The sequence below is a fragment of the Lagenorhynchus albirostris genome, chromosome 1, assembly GCF_949774975.1.
Source record: "Lagenorhynchus albirostris chromosome 1, mLagAlb1.1, whole genome shotgun sequence".
NCBI lineage: Eukaryota > Metazoa > Chordata > Mammalia > Artiodactyla > Delphinidae > Lagenorhynchus > Lagenorhynchus albirostris.
In genome coordinates, this window is record NC_083095.1 from 123,416,054 (window position 1) to 123,436,450 (window position 20,397).

Below are 20,397 nucleotides of genomic sequence, written 5' to 3' on the forward strand. Positions count from 1 at the left end.
TAAAAGTATTTTAAGACAAAAGCAAAGAGTTCCAAATAAGGATTACCTCTAAAGCACAGTAATCTCTATTTTGGTCAATTATCAAAACACTAACCTCTAGGAGTTAATGATGTCTGCTTCTCAACTTCTGCTTGCTGTCTCACATTAGCTGGGATATTATTATATATTCTCTTATAATGATTGTATACAGCAACTGAAAGCACCTTCTTAGCAAATGACTGGCCAACAACATACTTGTCGAGGTAGTTATAAATCTGAAAAATGATTAGATATGAACAACTTACTATGAGCTACCACAAAATATGCACATTAAAGTTACATACTGAGCACACTTTTTTTTTTTTTTTTTGGCTGTAGCGTGCAGCACGTGGAACTTCCCCTACCAGGGATTGAACCTGTGCCCCCTGCAGTGGAAGCATGGAGTCTTAACCACTGGACCAACGGGGAAGTTCTATACTGAGCACATTTACTTACAGTTTTAAATTTGAACAAAGATTCTCATCCAAAACAAAATGCCACGACTTCCCTGGTGGCGCAATAGTTAAGAATCTGCCTACCAATGCAGGGGACATGGGTTCAATGCCTGGTCCAGGAAGATTCCACATGCCGCGGAGCAACTAAGCCCGTGCACCACAACTACTGAAGCCCGCACGCCCTAGAGCCTGCGTTCCGCAACTACTGAGCCCGCGCACTGCAACTACTGAAGCCCGTACACCTAGAGCTCATGCTCCGCAACAAGAGAAGCCACCATAAATGAGAAGCCCCTGCACCGCAGTGAAGAGTAGCCCCCGCTCACCACAGCTAGAGAAAGCCCACCACGCGCAGCAATGAAGACCCAACACAGCCATAAATAAATAAACAAACGAATGAATGTTTGCTCCCTTTAGGTTTAAAAACAAAACAAAACAAATTGCAAGGGGCATGACACATTATGTAGCAATGATTCAGAGGCCCCAAACTTAAAAGGAACAAAACACAATTCTTTTGTTCTCTAGCTTAACAAAGTATCCCTGTACTCTTCTAGTGCTATGCCAGTTTCTATTCTATAAACAATGTCACTGATCCTAATTTTTGAAAGTTAATATTAAAGTCAATTAGAATACCTACACTTGCCACCATGGGTCTAAAGCTATCATCATTAATGTAAATCATTTTTAAAAATCCTTTTTACACCTCTCTCAATAATATAAATAATATTTTTCACAAAGACAACATATTATAAAACTAACCTTTTCAAAATAGGCATTATATAATCAAAGACCATTATACCACCAGTATCAATGTGTTTTAATGCTCATAAACATTTAGCTGCTTCTTAGATATTAACTTTAAAGCTATGCTTTTATCTAAATGGCAATCTAAAAGCCTTATTCTTGGTAGAAACTAAAGCTCTAGATGAAACTTGGATACTGCCAAGAGCTTAGCACCTGGGATAAATTATTTCAGCTTTTAGAAACAGAAATTAACTGTTAATATTCACTAACTCCTGAAAATAGTTATTTTCTAGAACTTTATTCTCTAGAACTTTGACTCAGATGTTTGAAGTCTACACAAATTAGAGGAGAACATAAAGCTTAACAGCTATATTTTCCATTACTTCATTTATTTTTACATGACAAATTCTATAGTCGTTGACCATATGTATTTTATTACGGTTTTTAAAAATCATCATTCCTCACAAATTATACCCATGATTTATTAAACCTGCCATAGCACACTTGCAGAGACAAATGCACTGGTACCTAAACAGTAGAAGAAAGCTAAACCGAAGCAGAGGGTGAGACAAATGATGTAAGTGTGCAAACATCTGAGATATGGCCAGAACAGAGGGCACACAGCCCAGAGCAGGGCTCCTCCTTCTCAGAAAGTGTACGCCAAGTACCCAATGAAGCTGATGGTACACTCTGCTGTGTTTCACATGGCCAAATCACAATCCATCTGAGACTCCTAGGAAGAGCCCACACCACGAAAGTCACAGTGCTATACAGGAGAGCCCTGGCACATTGGTCAGGAAAAAATTACTTGCTTCCACTGTTAGCCCGAGGCTGTTTTACCATAAAGTAGATTAACTTAAGGGGGAAAAATTGCAGGCTGGTGTTATTTAGGGGCCCAAACTAACAAAAATAAATCCCCAGCTGCTCTATTTTAAGGATATCATTTTAGATTAACTCAGCATTAACACTATTTTAATAATCATCAACTATATTTCATTGCTACGAATACAGTAATCATGACATGGGAAAACAGCAATGGATTCCATACCTGAATTTCAAGTATCAAATATCAGTAACAATTTAGCCAGGTATAGTCCATATTAAGAACTTATAACACATATTTAGATACTAGTATTAAGATTCAATATAAACTGGAGGGAGGGGAGCAATGAAATGTTTTCAAGATAAAGTGCTTATAAGACTGAACTAAGACCTATACCTTTTTGGGGGGAGGAGGTGGTTTCTGTTGGAATGCCAATTTTACAGCTTCTGCTGCTGATTCAGGTTCTTTAATTATGCTTTTCTTTGAGTCTGCTTCTGATAGCACAACAAAAAAATGATGACATTTTTCACACTTCACAAAGCGGGTGGATGCTGTAAAAGGACAGAGAAAAGTAATTCAAATAGTGTTTAACCTTAAAGACTCATTGAAATTGAAACCTACATACTTGACAAAAATGCTTGTAGTTCACTCCACTAGCCACAACAAACAGCCTAGTTTATACCTAAAATAGATGATAAAGATGAGTTCAGTAAACTACACTTTGTTCACTTTAACTAGGTTCTTTCATTTTGTGATAGACTGCATCTAGAGAAAAGATCAGTTGAAATGATTTCGACTTCTCCATTCGCTAAAGTTTTTTTTTTTTGGCCGCACCACACTGCTTGCAGGATCTTAGTTCCCCAACCAAGGATTGAATCCAGGCCCTCGGCAGTCAAAGCGGGGAGTCAGGGACTTCCCTGGTGGTGTAGTGGTTAAGAATCCACCTGCCAATGTAGGAAACACATGTTCGATCCCTGGTCCGGGAAGATTCCACATGCCGCGGAGCAATTAAGCCTGTGTGCCACAACTACTGAGCCTGCACTCTAAAGCCCGCAAGCCACAACTACTGAGCCCACACACCACAACTACTGAAGGCCGCGCACCTACAGCCCATGCTCCGCAACAAGAGAAGCCACAGCGATGAGAAGCCTGCACACCGCAACGAAGAGTAGCCCCCGCTCGCATGGTAGAGAATCCCATACAGACTATTAACAGATACAGAGCAAAAGGTACAGAGGAATTAGTTACATGTTGGTAGGTCTAGGTATACATTTTTATGTTACCTTTGTGTAACCTAACTAGACAGGTAAAAAGAATTTTTAAAACCATGGGAATCTCTGTCCTTTGGGAATATTATAACTACCTATCCATACATTACAAGAAAAACTGCACTGGCAAGCACACCTCAATCTTTACAAAATAATCTAAATTTTTAAAAAATAGACAATTCCGCATTTAAAAAATAAATTTAACTATTAATTCAGCCAATTTAATTCTTACGTGTCTGTTCTTAAACACAAGGCCAAACAAAAATACATTCTGGATAAATTCTAGCCCCAAATTTTAAACTAGATTAGGGGTCATTTGTGTATTCCATTTATCAATCACCTAGTAAGTGCTTCCCTAAAAAAAAAGATCAAGCTATACCAAGTACCTTTGATTAACACAAGCCCCAACACGTTATCACCATCTCCCATCAGCGGGAAAGACAGTGGCTTTAGTTTAGGATAAGGCACCAGTAAACAGGGGAAGAATTAAAGGGCAGAGAAGCCGCTAATCTAGTTCAAGCTGTGTGACAGAAAAATCTGGCCTGAGAACATAAGAACAAAATATTTCTCTGAAGATACTAGGTGAAAGGGAAAGAGAAACACTGACAAATAACATTCCTCTCTGCTTACTGTTTGAAGGGTTGCTTAAATTCTACCTGAATACTTGCAATAGTTTTACACTGAAACATGTTCAACATATACCCAAGTTCAAGGATTCGATTTTATTTATCAAAATGCTATTTCAGAAAAACAAACAAATAAACAAGCATTGTAATGCATATTTTTTACTCCTAAAAACAAGGGGCAAAATCTGATTTTGTTAAATCATCAGGGGATAAATAAACCTCCTTCCTTTAAATGATTACTACAGGTATCCTATATTCCTTTATAAACAGAATACTGATTCCAGTAAACATGCTTGTATAATATACCCATGACAGAAGAAAGACTACCTTAGTAAAACCTTTTTCAGGATATTTGCTTAAATGAAAGTTCTTCATGATTTTGAAAAAGTTTCAGGGTCAAACATAAAATCTCCAAACCACTGCAGGAAAGTTTATTCTTAACCTATGAGAAATGTAATTACAGTAAGCCTTCAGAAAGTATTATATACATAAAAATAAAAACTAAAGGCTCTACCCAAAAGCAAAACATGCACTATGACTCTGTTTAAATGAAGTATAAGAACAGGCAAAACCAATCTCTAGCGATGGAGGTCAAGGTAGTAGTTGCCTTGGGGAAAGAGAGGTTAGTGACTAGGAAAGAACAAGAGGGAGCCTTCTGGGGTGTGGGAATATTTGATATGTAAATCCATCAAACTGTACATTTAGAATCCATGCACTTTCTTTCCTTTTCTGTAAAGAAATTATATCTCAATTTTCTCTTAAGTTAAAATAAAAAAGAAATAAAGACCAAAAAACAAACAAACAAACAAAAAAACAACTAAAAGGTCTACCTTAAATAAAAGTAGGGATGCTATTCATGTTTGACAAGTTATTTTTTAAATGGGCAAGAAAAAACTAAATAATATATATCATTATAATCAAGAATCTTAGATATTATTTCAATTTCTGATGATTTTCTATACATTCATAATGGTATCTATAAAAATGGCATTTTATTTCTACAGTCAGTCAAGCAAGAGTAATACCACTATAAGAAAACATAAAAATCACTACAAATATACTTGTGAGATGAAATATGTACAGCAAGATCAATGAGCTAAGAACAGTTTCTACATTAAAAAAATGACAATGAAAGTTATATGAAATTCAAATTTCAGTGTCCATATACAAAATTTTATTGGAACATAGCCATCCTCACTGTTTTACATTGTCTATGGTTGCTTCTGCACTATAACAGCAAAGAAGAAAAGTCACAACAGAGACCATATGGCCCATAAAGTCTAAAACACTTAATATTTGGTCTTTATAGTAGAAGTTTGCTGACTCCTGCTATACAGCATTTAAAAGGAAAGGACTACCCATAGAATGAGAAAAAATATTTGCACATCACGTATCTAGATAAGGGTCTAGTATTCAAAATACATAAAGACCTCTTATAGCTCAACAATAAAAAGATAACCCAACTTAAAAATGGGCAAAAAATTTAGTCTTTTCTCCAAAGAAGATATACAAATGGTCAATAAGCACATGAAAAGATGCTTAACATCTTTAGTCATTAGGGAAATGTAGATCACAACCATGATGAGATACCACTTCCCATCCCTATGATGGCTATAATAAAAAAAGACATAAATGTTGAAGAGGATGTAGAGAAATTAGAACCCTTACACATTGTTAGTGGGGTTGTAAAATGGTTGTAAAACTACTACCTCTGTAGCAGTTCCTTAAAAAACTAAACAAAGTTAACATTTCACCCAGCAATTCCATTCCTAAGCATATACCCAAGAGAAGTAAAAACATAAGTACACACAAAAACTTGTAAACAAATGTTCACAGTAGCATTATTCATTCATAATGTCCAACAAGCAGAAACAACTCTCAAATGTCCATCAACTGATGAATGGATAAACAATGGAAATACTATTCAGCCATAAAAAGCAATGAAGTACTGATACATAATACAACACTGATCAACCGTGAAAACATGCTAAGTAAAAAAGCCAGATATAAAAAGTCACATAATGTATAATCTTATTTATATGAAATATCCAGAATAGACATATCCATAGAGACTACAAGTAGGTTAATGGTTGCCAAGGCTGGGAGGGGAAGGGGTGGAAAGTGACTGCTAAGGGTTATGGGGTTTCTTTTGGGGGTGATATAAATATTCAGGAATTAGATACTAGTGATGACTGTACAACTTAATGGATATACTAAAAATTCCTGAAATGTATACTTTAAAAGGGTGAATTGTATGGTATGTGAATAATAGCTCAATAAAAAATTAAAATTTAAAAGAAAGAACTTGTATGTATTAACACACAAAGCTCTCAAAACACTGCTGAGTTGGGAAAAAAACAATTTGCAGAAACATGAACAATATGAAACCATTTATGCTTTTTAAAAGTTATGTGTTCAATGAAGACATATTACAGAAATATATCTTTAGCATTATCTATAATGCTCTACTTTTTTTTTTACAAAGGGAGATATACATATGTATTCCTCGGGTAATTAAAAATAATTTAAAAGGACAAAAAAAGTAGACACTTAAACAGGCCATTCACAAAAGAATTACAAGTGACTAAAAAGCACATAAAAGAATAAAAACAAACAAAAAGCACATAAAAAGATGTTTATGAACTAATAACTAATAAATGCAGATTCAAACAAAATGAATAACCCACGTTCAAACAACATTCTTTAGAACCAGGATGATCCAATTTTCAGTGAGTAGACACAGAAGATCCTCAGCATTCAAAAGGGATACATTCTGGAGAGACTTTTATTATGGGCCAGCAAAACCAAGGAAGAGGGCCTCACTGTTGGGGATTCTTTCTTCTATGCAGTACAGCTCCAGAGGAAAGGGACAGTGTCATGCTCATCTGTGTATTTCCTGGGCCTAGCAGTGTCTGACTCAACAGATGCTTTGTAAGAATGTACTCTTGTTTTACTCTTTTCTTCCATATTCTCTACTCCCACATCTCCCTCCCTAATTATAATTCCCAAAGGAAACAGCCTTGAGTTGATAACACTAAAGTATAGTGTTTTTTATCTAGATAATCTCTAGGGAAGGTGGGAATCTGTACGTTAACAATCACCTTCAGTGATTAATACAACCTGGAAAGTTATGAAAACACTGTATAAAAAGAAAAATTTAATCTCAAGAGGAGCTAGTTTATCCCTAAAGAATTCCAGTTGGTACAAAGGACAGGAACTTCTGAATAGGAAAGGAATTTCTGAATAAGATATCTTCACTGCTCTATAACCTTGGATGAATTACTTAAACTTAATTTTAGCTACTTCATTTATAAAAATGAGGATATTCCCTGTTTTGACAAAAATAAGATTGTGAGAATAAAATTATACATACTGACATTTATTAAATGTTAGTTTCTTTCCTTTTCTATTCTAGGAAATCATTTTTAGAGTAGAATTATAGGTCTATAAAGGTTGAAATCTTTCTTTGGGGGAAAAAAATGGAAATTTTCTTGATTAAAACATGTAATATGACACTGCCAGTATGAATTGAGCAATCCTCAGACATTTTGGAATTTTACTATATGACACCAATGTGTTAAAAGTAAATGTTATTTAGAAGTTATATCATCCAATTCTACCACTTTCATTTTATGTTGCAATCCAAATTAATTTTCATTCATACTGATTCTTCTCTTTGATCTCTTACTAGGCAAAGCCACAAAGAGAACCTCATATAGAATGGTACCACTTTAAAGGTCTTTCCAAAATTGTAAAGATATGCTACATGTAATACATTTTCATATAGTGGCCAATTAATATTAATGACAGATGTGAAAATGTAACTGAAGTCTCAATATCTGAGTTAGAATATAGAGAATCCTCTCTAGTTAATCATCAGAAACTGAAACTTCTGCCAAGCCTGACCGTCAATCTTTTCACAATTGGATAGTATAGCAGGTACCATGGTAGTGCAAAGTAATTTACTCTTGAGTCATTACCATCAACTCTAATCATGTAGGAAATGATTTATCTGATTCATTAAATAAAATATCAGCAGTAGCATCTCTGCATTTCAGAAATAGTTACTGACACTAACAGCAAAAATAGGACTATTGATGTCTTCCTTCTCTTAGTGTCTGAATCACTAATAATTATCAGACACTTCCTAGAACTGAGAACTTAGCACCTCTGGTAAGTACTCAGAAAGGGAAAATACCTTAATATTTGAATAACTGACAATCTCCAGCTATATGAGATGCTTAATAGGTATCTGAAGAACAAATACAGAATAAATAAGCCTTGCTTCTTCTATAGCTTAACGGTTACATACATGAAAACCCACAAAATCCAAATTTAAAATAAACACATGTAAGCAAAATAAAGAAGCAAAGAGGGCTTCCCTGGTGGCGCAGTGGTTGAGAGTCTGCCTGCCGATGCAGGGGACATGGGTTCGTGCCCCAGTCCAGGAGGATCCCACATGCCGCAGAGCGGCTGGGCCCGTGAGCCATGGCCGCTGAGCCTGCGTGCCCAGAGCGGGAGAGGCCACAACAGTGAGAGGCCCATGTACGGCAAAAAAAAAAAGAGAGGAAAAAAAAAAAAAGAAGCAAAGAGTTTTCTTAAATTACCTTGTACCACAGTGCAAAGCATTACTAGTCCAGGAGATTTTTAGTATCTGGTGAACGTAAAAGACACGTAAGTTCAGGAAGAAAATAATTCTAGTTTATATAATGTATGTATTTATAATGTATATGTTTACACAATGTATATAATGCAAGTAACGACTTACAGAAAAGGCAGGGAAAAAGAAGAACAATAGAAGAATACTTACACACAAAGGTCTCTACGTGTGTGCACAAGTCGCCACATTTAGGACAGCGAAGCTGGTTTCCACCTTTCCCAGAATTCCCAGAGCCTGACTTCTTACTGCTTCCCTCACTTGCTGATTTCTAATGTTTGTGGAAGAAAAAAAAAAAAAGAAAGAGTCAATTATTACTTTCAGGCAACCACCATGTAACTTAAGTATAAACAATATTGTTTGTAATCTTATAACGTTTACAATTTTTAGAATGGAATTATTAGTATAATTTATATCTCTATTATCACTGGTGTAAAAACAATAAAATCAGTTCTAGTAAACACATATATTTACTGCATTCCTTCTTTACATGGTATGTGCCAGCATGTATAATTAGCTTTTCTGCAATGACAATCAATAAACACTACGGGAAAAAAATCAATAAGCACTAGTAAATTAAAAAAAGTTACTATAGGTAAAAAACTACATTTCAATGAAATTGAATCAGGAGTTATTATCTTGGCAAGTAGTGACTCAACTTTCTTGAATCTAACTTTTATCATCTCTAAAATGGGGATAATTTCACCTACTTTAGAGGGTCATTGTTAGGATTAAGTGTGGATATGAAAGCACCTAGCATTTTGTCTCACATATATTAATAACTCAAGTGTTGTCAAATTCACATAATAAAAAAAAAAATGATAACTCACTGACCTAATACAATCACCAATCATCTACTTGCTAGCTACAGAGTAGCCTAACATTAAGTCATACAGATATCTAAGATTTTGAGGTAGAGGATGAAGTAAGGTTTATACTATCATGAGTTGTAAGAACTGTGTGGAAGCAGAAAATGATGGTTATTCCCAATCCAACCAACCATGAGACTGACTACATAGATTATTTTTTTATTGGAGTATAATTCCTTTAGAATGTTGTGTTAGTTTCTGCTGTACAATGAAATGAATCAGCTATATATATACATATACCCCCTCCCTCTTGGACCTCCCTCCCACCCTCCTCCATCTCACCCATCTAGGTGGTCACAGAACACTGAGCTGAGCTTCCTGTGCTTTACAGAATGTTCCCACTAGCTATCTATTTTATGCATAGTAGTGTATATACGTCAATCCTAATCTCCCAATTCGTCCCTCCCTCCTCTTCCCTGCCTGTGTCCACATGTCCGTTCTCTACGCCTTAATAAAGCTTCTTTACTGCTTTGGGGTGTTAGAAATTTTAGCTACTGCTTACTAAGTGCAATGCTTATCAAACTATTTTATGGCTCAGACTGATAACACAAAATAAAAATATGTAGGGACTTCCCTGGTGGCACAGTGGTTAGAATCCGCCTGCCAACGCAGGGGATACGGGTTCAATCCCTGGTCCAGGAAGATCCCACGTGCCGTGGAGCAACTAAGCCCGTGTGCCACAAGTTCGGATGCACTCTAGAGCCCAACTACTGAGCCCACAAGCCACAACTACTGAAGCCCGTACAACTAGTGCCTGTGCTCCGCAACAAGAGAAGCCACCGGAGTGAGAAGCTCACGCACCGCAAACAAAAGTAGCCCCCACTTGCTGCAACCAGAGAAAGCCCACGCGCAGCAACAAAGACGCAATGCAGCCAAAAAATAAATATGTAAATAAATTTATTTTTTTTTAAATATGTAAAATTCTTCAGATCATTTTATATATTTCACATTTCCTACAGAAAACATACAAACCAATGAAATACAGAGTAGTAGTATTATATTTAATTGTTTAAATGAGGGAACTCAAATATGTGTATAGATGCCAATAAAGATAAAATACCTTATTTCCATCTCCAGAGCCCTCTTTACTCATCCCATCTTTTGAAGCAAAGTATGCTGGTGTTTCTGTAAAGGCTCTAAAAGGAGCTCTTCGTAGAAGCTGAGTTTCAAAGGTCCCAAGCCTTCCTAAAACTGGTATATGAATGCGACCACAAGAAATACCTGAAAATACAATGAAATTTAGTCTACACATCAAATATTAACACACCTTCAATAAGTCCCCTGGGAACAAAAATCCCTCAAGCATAAAGGAGGTTGAAAAAGCTATAGTCTTCACAGCAGTAGTACAAACCGGTGACACCATCTTCAAAAACTGGCCTGACCTGTGCTTTGGAAGTAAGGAAAGACCACCCAGGTCATAACAATGAATGGCTCTTTCAAAGTGTGAAAAATAAGCAGTTCAACATCCGCCTCACCTGTAGGGGAAAAAGGCCATTTATGTCCTATATTCTTATACTTCTTATATTATTTCTACCAATGAGAATAAACAATTGACATGAACTCATCTGTCTCTTTGGTTATATGGGGGTAATATCTGCAACAATGGCAACAAATTTCAAATGTTCTTTTAAAAGTTATGTGCTATTCATTAAAACATGTTTTAATAAAATATTTCAATCCTATAGAAAAGAGAAATATATTTCAATAAAAAAATATTGTGTAACCACCATCCAGCTTTCAAACATTTTAACCTTTTGCCATATTTGAAGTTAATTCTTAAAAAAGACATAGGTTAATCACTGACTTATTTGGCAAACTTTTTCTGTAAAAGACGAGGATAGTAAGTATTTTCAGCTTTGTGGGCCATATATGTAGTCTCAATCTCATTAATTCTCCCTGTAACATGAAAGCAAGTTTAAACAATATGTAAACACATGGGTGTGGCTGGATTTGTTCCATGGGGCCACTGTTTGCTGACTCCTGCTTTTTTCCATATAAATACGAAACAGGCCTCCGAATAAATTATAGTCAATGGCAAAAGAGCCATACTCCCATAAGGCAGCATTTCCCAAGCTGGTCTTTAAAAGACTGTTCCCTACACAAGAAAACTGAATGGTCATACAATAGGTTAAACAAAATTCCATAGACTTCAGTACACTAGAGCTATTCAGAATCTTGCATAAGCTATAATGTACATTAATGAATCCCCAAAAAGGAAGTTTCCCAGCAGAGTGCTATTAGGAGGTAATAAACAACCAAGGGGTTAACACTTAGATAAATTTAAGAAACTGATTTTCCCTCCCTCATTTTATTCCCTGCAAAATTCACAACTCAGGACTTAAATTTTCATTCCCACACCTGTTAGGGCTTTTAAAAGATCATGCACACATGTATATATTGTATCCAAATGCAAAAACTGGTTTAAAATTATGTAGGGCTTCCCTGGTGGCGCAGTGGTTGAGAGTCCGCCTGCCGATGCAGGGGACGCGGGTTTGTGCCCCGGTCTGGGAAGATCCCACATGCCGCGGAGCGGCTGGGCCCGTGAGCCATGGTCGCTGAGCCTGCGCGTCCGAAGCCTGTGCTCCCCAAAGGGAGAGGCCACAACAGTGAGAGGCCCGTGTACCGCAAAAAAAAAAAAATTATGTACATCAAACAATTCAAAACCAAATGCTTAATTATATAACTCTTTTTTTAACGACTCCCATTTTCCAACACAATTTTGTACACTGTTAGAACTAGTTTCTTTACTTATCACCATAGGCCATCTCCAGTTACACGAAGTACTAAAATGAACCCACCAAACTACTCAGGAAAGATACAAGTAAGAGGAAACAAATTTTCTCATTTCTATAAAAATTCACAAAGAACACCAAAAAAGGATTATGACATCCCAGTCCCTAACCCAAAGAGTGTAAAATTTTGCTTAACACTATTAAGCTTGACTATTAATAAGGAAAAAAAAAAACCAACTACATTTGATGTTTTCCTTCTAAGAAACATCTTCAAAAGACATTTCAAATTTTCTCTGTAACATTTCCATTTTCTGCAGTAAATTATGTTAGCTATTACTCTCTCATTAGAATGAGATCTAAGGTAGTTTATGAAATTTAAGCTAAACATTAATGTTTTTCCAAGGACATAATATGACTTAAAGACTATGTCAATCTAAAAAGCAAGTCTAGAAAAAGTCATGGAGGAGAGGGATAGATGAAATCAAGAATGCAGAAAGTTGAATGCACTTTGACGCTGGGTGACAGGTATTTTGGGGCTCAGTGTTCTATTTTGTGTGTGCTTGAAAACATCCATTATAAGTTAATATGAAAGGTAGCATAATACAGTAATTTATTATAATCTATGTAACAAGGGTAACTTTTTTATTGAACCTTTATGATGTATTCACAAAGAAAACTACAATTGTAACAAGCTTTATGTGAGGCTATTTGTACTTGGATGTTTAGATCAAAACAGCCCTGAAGTATCAGATAGAGTGTATTATTTCCCACTTACAATACATCTTTTAAAATAGTATTTAACAATTTACAATATCTAGTATTATTAGAAAATAAGCTGAAAGGAAATTATCTTTGGGAATTTAAGAGAGATAAAAATTATGAACATGATCCTTTTAAAATCTACTTGAATAGAAAGAAAAAGTGTCCTTCACCTTAAATAATTTATCAAGTAACATATGAAACCAATGCAACCATACAGTCACCACAGAAAATACTATCTGAGAAACATGTTCATATCATTTAAAAATCTAAATTTAAGAATTTCTTTGCTGGCCCTGATGGTATGGTACTGGAGAGCTGTTTTAATATTCTACTGATATAATCTAAGGGCTACACCAACAAGACGCTGTAAATACTAAACCTCTGGGTCTCAAACTTGGGCATGCATTAGAATCACCTGGAGAACTTGTTAAACCACAGGCTGGAGGGGATTCTCCCTGGTTCTGATTCAGAAGGTATGAGGTGGGACCCAAGAATGCATTTCTAACAAGTTCCCAGATGATGCTGATGCTGCTGGTTTGAGGACCCCACTTTTTAAAACCACTGTACAAAACAATTTAAATGATCAGTCACTCACCAATCATATAAAATCCTCACAGAAATTATTGCAGCAACCCAATCAGTTTTTAATCCTTTTTTGTGCCCTCTGGCAGTCTGGTAAAGCCTAGTCAGAATGTTTTTAAATGTACAGAATAAAATACATAACAAAGGAAACCAATTATCCTCAAGTAGTTATCAAAATATTTTTAAAATATTCTTTTTTTAACATCTTTATTGGAGTATAATTGCTTTACAGTGGTGTGTTAGTTTCTGCTTTATAACAAAGTGAATCAGTTATACATATACATATGTCCCCTCATCTCTTCCCTCTTGCATCTCCCTCCCTCCCACCCCTCTAGGTGGTCACAAAGCACGAGCTGATCTCCCAGTGCTGTGCGGCTGCTTCCCACTAGCTATCTATTTTACATTTGGTAGTGTATATATGTCCATGCCACTCTCTCACTTTGTCCCAGCTTACCCTTCCCCCTCCCCATATCCTCAAGTCCATTCCCTAGTAGGTCAGTGTCTTTATTCCCGTCTTGCCCCTAGGTTCTTCATGACCACTTTTTTTTTTTTAGATTCCATATATATGTGTTAGCATACGGTATTTGTTTTTCTCTTTAAAAATATTCTTCTTAACTAACAAAATTAAATAAGATCTAACAGCTTTTAATGTAACTACCATGATTTCAAAGTAGTGGAAAGTATAAGCAATATTTTGAAATACCAGTAATGTAATGTGATATGAAAATATCTGTGTTTGATTGGTGACAAATCCACAGGTATTGCTAATACTACTGTGGTTTGCTGCCTACATTCGTAATTGAAGGAAATGCTATATTTCACTCAGATTAGTGAAAATAAAGTTCAAAGAACCTCTGAATTCTATCCCTGGGCCCTTTGGAAGCCTGTGAACCCAGGTGAAAAACCCCTAAAAGCCAAAAAGGGAAGTATTTATGGGAAGTATATTTCGAAAGAGTACTTGGCAGCAATGACAGAAGACAGTCAAGTTAAACTCCTTACAAAACTCTGTCATAAGGATAAAGCTTTGAGTTTCAGAGCAGTTTTTTTTTAAAAATATATATTAGAATAAGGTACAATGATTTTAGGGCTATTAAGAACTTGGAGGGTAATTTATTCAATTTCTAAATACTTGACTTCCTATATTCAATCTTGAACTAAGCATTCTCCAAAAACATACAAATGATTCAGCTTAAAAGATTAACCGATCTTTAATTTGCATTTTAGAAATAGAGCAAAAGAACGAATTAAAATTTAAAACTATATTTGTAGTGACAATATTTTAAGTGTATAACAACTGATGAAACGGCAAATTAAGTTAAATGCTCTCTTGAACACCAGTCCTCTAACCTCCAACACAAATTGGAAACAAAATTCAACAAAAACTCGCAAACAATGCTGGCAACTTAGTAGATGCTTATTGCTTTTAATAATCTCAAATTTTTATTTTATGCCCAAGTTATTACTTCAGGAATACTGCATACTTCTTAATAAAGAAAAATAACATCACTCCTATGATAGCTTTCCTCAAGTTTAAAAACGTTTGATAGGTTTTCACTAAAACTACTAGTCTGCTGGTCTGAAGATGAACATGCCCAAGAAAAGAGAAATGTTGATTAGGAAATAGTGTGCTATTGTAGAAATAAAGATGCTCTATCATTTACTCACTTTGTCATATTAATTTGTATTGGATTTAACTACGAGAGGGGGAGGAGGGAGAGGGAGAGGGAGAGAGAGAGAGAGAGAGAGAGAATTAAAATATAGCTAAAAAAAATTATGGATGCCCACCAACATGTTTGAGCATCTTCAAATCTTCATTTACACCCTCATGAGGTGACACCCTGAGTTACACAGGAGCACACAATTCTCACAGCCAAATTCAAACCAAGTACTGTCACTCAGAATTTTTTAAATGGAATCAAACATTTCTGAATGCATATATTTAGAATGCAAACTGTTATATATGCAAAGTTTGAAAAAATATACATCAATATTGAAAACACCAGCAATTCAAGTAGAAAAAATATTTTAAAATTTTACTTTACTATAGGTTTCATATTCAAAGAGAATAGTGAAGAAAAACACATTAAATTGGATACACATAGCCCAACAGGAAAAGAAAACAGATCCAGTGTCTACTATGACAATTTATCAAATTAATTTTTCAAACTACCGTTTAAAATTTTTAAAGTCTAACATGACAGATAAACCAATAGAAATAGAGAATAGCACTGTACTTCAGAGGAGCTCTGAAATCTCCCCTTTTATTCTTAATTCATTGTACAAATTTCCTGTTAGAAGACTATATTGATGAAAGTATTTTTATTTGTTTAAATTATGTTGCTGAAATTCTTAACTCTGTACATAAGAATAATAAACTAGCTAAAGTTCAATTGTGATTTTTCTATCTTTCACCTCTCTTCCTCTTTCCAAGAATTCTAAATAAAAATAACCCTCTTCAAGGTTTTTCAGGCCTTAAAAAAATACATCTTTTTATTCTTGTAGACTTATGTATACTTTTAGAGTTTCTACCATGGAAAACAAACATTTTATGTAAATCCATTTGCTGTTTCATTGTCATATAAAAATATTAAATTCTATAATGATATTGGGTAATGTCTCATATTTTAGATTTAATTTACTCCTTTACAGTGAAAATTATAGTTTGGTATTTCTGAAAACCTCTAGTAAACTTGTATTAACAGAGAAACAAATAGATAATTCCTAAATAAGTCATTAGTTTTTGCTGATTTACCTAATGATAGATTTAATTTTGAAAGATGTTGTTTTGAAAAGAAAAATAAACAAATAGCTGCACACTTCCTATAACTCACAGTTTTCAGGGACAATTGATAGAGACAAAGAATGTTGTCAAAGAAGCCTTCCCTGCCCAAGGAGAACACATACCTTATACAGGCCCAGAAACAATAATATTCTCTGTCTATTCCTCTAAACTCGAAGATGAGGACTTATTCACCCTTCCATCTCCAGCACCAAAGCAGGGCCTGACACATAGCAGGCCCTCAACAAATTTGTCAAATAAATGAATTTAAATATCTGTCAATTTCGAGTGTTTGCAACTCATATTCCTGGAATAGGAATGTCCACTTGTTCAGGATTAACAATGTCCTGGGACTAAATTCACTCCTTTACATTTATGTACCATTTTACAAAATGCTTCTGCCCACACAACCTCATTGAATCCCTCTGTGAAATAAACTGTCGGAAAATAAATATTTAGTAAACTGTAAGAATTTTACAATGAAGCTAAAAATTCGGAAAAGGGAGCTGTTTTTTTCTAATCCAAAGATCATAAACTGATAATCCAAAACAAAACGAATCTGTCTAGAAGTTAGTGATTATAACAGGATCTAGACTCTTTGTCTGCTATTCATAGATTTAGGGAAGAGAAAAATGGTTTCTTTTCCGTAATCTCTTGGCTGGGGTTGCCACTCTTTCACAGCTCCTGATAAACAGAAAGGACAGGTAAACAAGCGCCACCCTTAAAAAACTACTTGGGGCTGTCAAGTTAGGAAATCCGGCAAACGACTGACTCCCTGAGACACCTAAGCCCTTCAAAAACAATTTCTGTGGGAATTTCCATCTCTTCGGGCGCTTTGCTGCGGCCCCCGAAAAGTAGTGCGAGTCAGCTTTACGTCCCGGTGTGAGCGGCCGCACAACGACTGTGACACCACGGCCCCCGCGCGGCCTGCGCCCGGGACGGCCCGCTCGGCGCCCCGCGGCCCCGGGGGGACCCCAACAGTGGCGGCTCCTCATCCGGGCCCTTCCCGCGGCCCACGACAGGCCCAAGAGGAACCCGGCCGGGCTCCGGAAGAGGAGCCGCAGCCAGGGGAGGCGGCAGTCACCTGCGGAGTTGGGTCTGGGGACACTTTTTAACCAACGGAGCACTGCGTGCCTCTTTCAGGGTTTCTGCGAAGCGACCACATTCTGGCCCCAAAGTCAGAGGGCCTGAAAGCGGGAGGGTGGGGGAGCCAGAGGGTTTCACTTCAAATGTGAGAACCAGCTGCTCCAGAGGTTGGCAGAGACCCATGCCACGGAGAAAGGGGGGGTTGCCAGGCGAAGCGCCGAGCACCTCCTCACATCCTCGGGGTGGGGGAGGCCTCTCGCCCTCCCCGGGGTCCCCGCCGCCCCCGGCCAGGCCACTGCTGGGTCAAGAGCTCAGGTGCGGGACTACTTCGTTACCTCTTGGAGCGGAGGCGAACGAGGAGCTGATGAGCCGCGCGGCTGTGGCGCCGCAAGTACAAGCGCCGCAGCCTGACATCTCCGCGGGGCCTAGGCTGGGGCTTCGCCCCCTGCCGCCCTCCGGGTCTCAGCAGCCGACTGCTACTCGCGGGGTTCGCTGGCTTGGCTCCGAACTCTCCTGTCGATTCTAGGCCCACTGCAGATATCACCCCCCTGGCAGCAATGCCTTCGCACTCTTCGTGTCCCACTGCCGTCTACTGAATAGACACCTAACATGCCCCCCCTCCACGTTCTCCTCCCCCCGCACCCTCCCCGCCTATCGGGCCCAGGGGGGCTTGCGCGCGCCTGCGTCCTAGGCCTAGGGAGGGGGGCGTGGGCACGAGCCGCGCGTGCGTGAGACACAAACGTAGGCGAGGGGAAGGGGGCGGTGACCTGGGCGCCAATGAGCACGCTACGGCAGAAGGCCGATTTACCCCCGCCCCCACCAAATGAAGAACTACAAGTCCCGACCCACAATTCTTCCGGAAAGTCCCTTTATCCTAGCGTTGAAAAGTTTGCGATTGTAGCGGAGAGATGCATGCCGGGAGTTGTAGTTCCAGCTCGTAACCGTAAACTGGTCATTTTCTACTGGTGTCTGGGAAGGTCAAAGTGAGACCCGTGGCTTATCCGGTCGCAGGAGGAGTCTTGAAAGCGGCCGATTCTATAAGAATCGATAAGTTCCTCCCCTCGGGGGTTCCCCATCCTGTGTTCCTTATCTTTTCCTTATCTTTGCTTTCCTGACTTGCGACCTGGAAGTGGCGGTATTTTTTACGAAGTTCCTCAAGCAACAGCTGTTGGATGACAACTCTCTTTCCTTGTTTTTTCAAGCCTAGTGGTGATGACTCTTCAGGTCGTTGCTAGTCCCTGGGTGCTTTACAATCCTTTGTCCATTCCCTTAAACCTGATCACACCCTGGTAAATAGTTACTTCAAGAATCTCTCTTCTGTTACTCTTAGGCCTCTGTTTGGCTGGTTCCTCTCTGGATATCTAAAGCAGATCAGGGCTTTCCTGGTGGCGCAGTGGTTAAGAATCCACCTGCCAATGCAGGGGACACGGGTTCAAGCCCTGGGCCGGGAAGATCCCACATGCTGCAGAGCAACTAAGCCCGTGCACCACAACTACTGAGCCTGCACTCTAGAGCCTGCGAGCCACAACTACTGAAGCCTAGAGACCCATGCTCCGCAACAAGAGAAGCCACCGCAATGAGAAGCCCGCGCATGGCAGCGAAGAGTAGCCCCTGCTTGCCACGACTAGAGGAAGCCCACAACGAAGACCCCACACAGCCAAAAATAAATAAATTTGAAATAAATAAAGTGGATCAACCAGCTAGCTGACAAAGTACAGGATGGTGACAAATGAATCATACTCTTTTCAATCTGGGTTGGCACCAGACAGAGTATTTACTTTGTATATAAGATTCTCATAAACTCCAAAGCCCAGAGAAATTGCCAAGTGAGCTTGAATACCTTCAGTTCTGAGCTGGCAGAGGAGGGGGTGGGGACGGAGGGGATGGGGGGACGACGACACGCAAGCCAGAGTTAGTTATTTAGCCCTCTTCAGTCTGGGATCAGAGAAATGTGGCTTCTAGTTCCCTGGGTCTGGCCGTGAGAAGGGGCATTGGCCTTGGTCCAGACCACACAGGTTTTTTGTCTCTCTGGGTGCTGACTCCTGGTACTCCTTCAGCTTAAAGTGACAGAGACCAGAAGGGAGCCCAGGTCTTAACTCAGCTGCCTTCATGAATAGAATTTTGAGAGAATAGAGACTCTAAAATTCCTACAATCCAGTGTTTTCAAACTGTGTTCCTAGAATCCCTCAGAAGCTCTTTGGTGGGGATGAGGGGACTAAGAGAGTGAGCCTCCCCAAATCCTCCTCCAAGCCACCTCCAAAGTCAATCAGAGCAGCTCTGGTTTTATCTGTTTCATTTATTGCGGTTTCGTTTGAAAAAATAGTCATGGGACTTCCCTGGCAGTCCAGTGGGTAAGACTCCACTCTCCCAATGCAGGGGGCCTGGGTTCAATCCCTGGTCCAGGAACTAGATCCCGCATGCATGCCACAGCTAAGAGTCCACATGCCACAGCTAAGAAGTCCAAGCCCGCATGCCACAACTAAAAGATCCTGCATGCCACAACGAAGATCCAGTGTGCTGTAACTAAGACCCGGCGCAGACTAAATAAATAAATAAACAAACATAAATTTTTTTTTAAAAGAGAAAATATAGTTGTTCTGCTTTAAAACAATGTTTGAAAACCACTGATTCTAGGACAAACTTCTTGTAGCGGTAAGCTAAGCAGGTCACATGGACTCTTAACACCCGATTTAAATTTGTTTCATTCCACCCCACCTTCTATTTCAATTATATACACATTTTCTTCTTCTTATAGAAATTAAGAAGTTGGTTGCTAAAATCTATAGATTGCTATATAGCAAGCTGAATAAAAGCATTGCTAAGCCAAGGCTTATCTGGGGGCACCCCATGAAGCCTTCCTTTTCTCTGTTCATTCTAAAACCTTGACTTACTCATTCAGTCAACAAATATTTATTGAGTACCAGTTACATGCCAGGCACTGAGGAAATCGCATTGAACAAAACAAAAAAGTTTCTCTCATGGAGCTTCTATTCTAGTGG

At 38.2% G+C, this 20,397-nt stretch overlaps 1 protein-coding gene across 1 annotated transcript in view; it reads right to left on the reverse strand.

The window, feature by feature from the left end:
* Nucleotides 1–18,032, reverse strand: part of CLPX (caseinolytic mitochondrial matrix peptidase chaperone subunit X) — a 36,298-nt gene extending 18,266 nt beyond the window's left edge. Inside the window, exons 1-5 of the mRNA XM_060152035.1 lie at nt 17,734–18,032; nt 10,518–10,678; nt 8,742–8,859; nt 2,434–2,588; nt 95–254 (exon numbers count right to left, since the gene is read on the reverse strand). Of these exons, the coding sequence (XP_060008018.1) occupies nt 95–254; nt 2,434–2,588; nt 8,742–8,859; nt 10,518–10,678; nt 17,734–17,812 (673 nt within the window). The 5' untranslated portion in view covers nt 17,813–18,032. The remainder of the gene's footprint in view (nt 1–94; nt 255–2,433; nt 2,589–8,741; nt 8,860–10,517; nt 10,679–17,733) is intronic.
* Between the last annotated feature and the right edge of the window lie 2,365 nt (nt 18,033–20,397).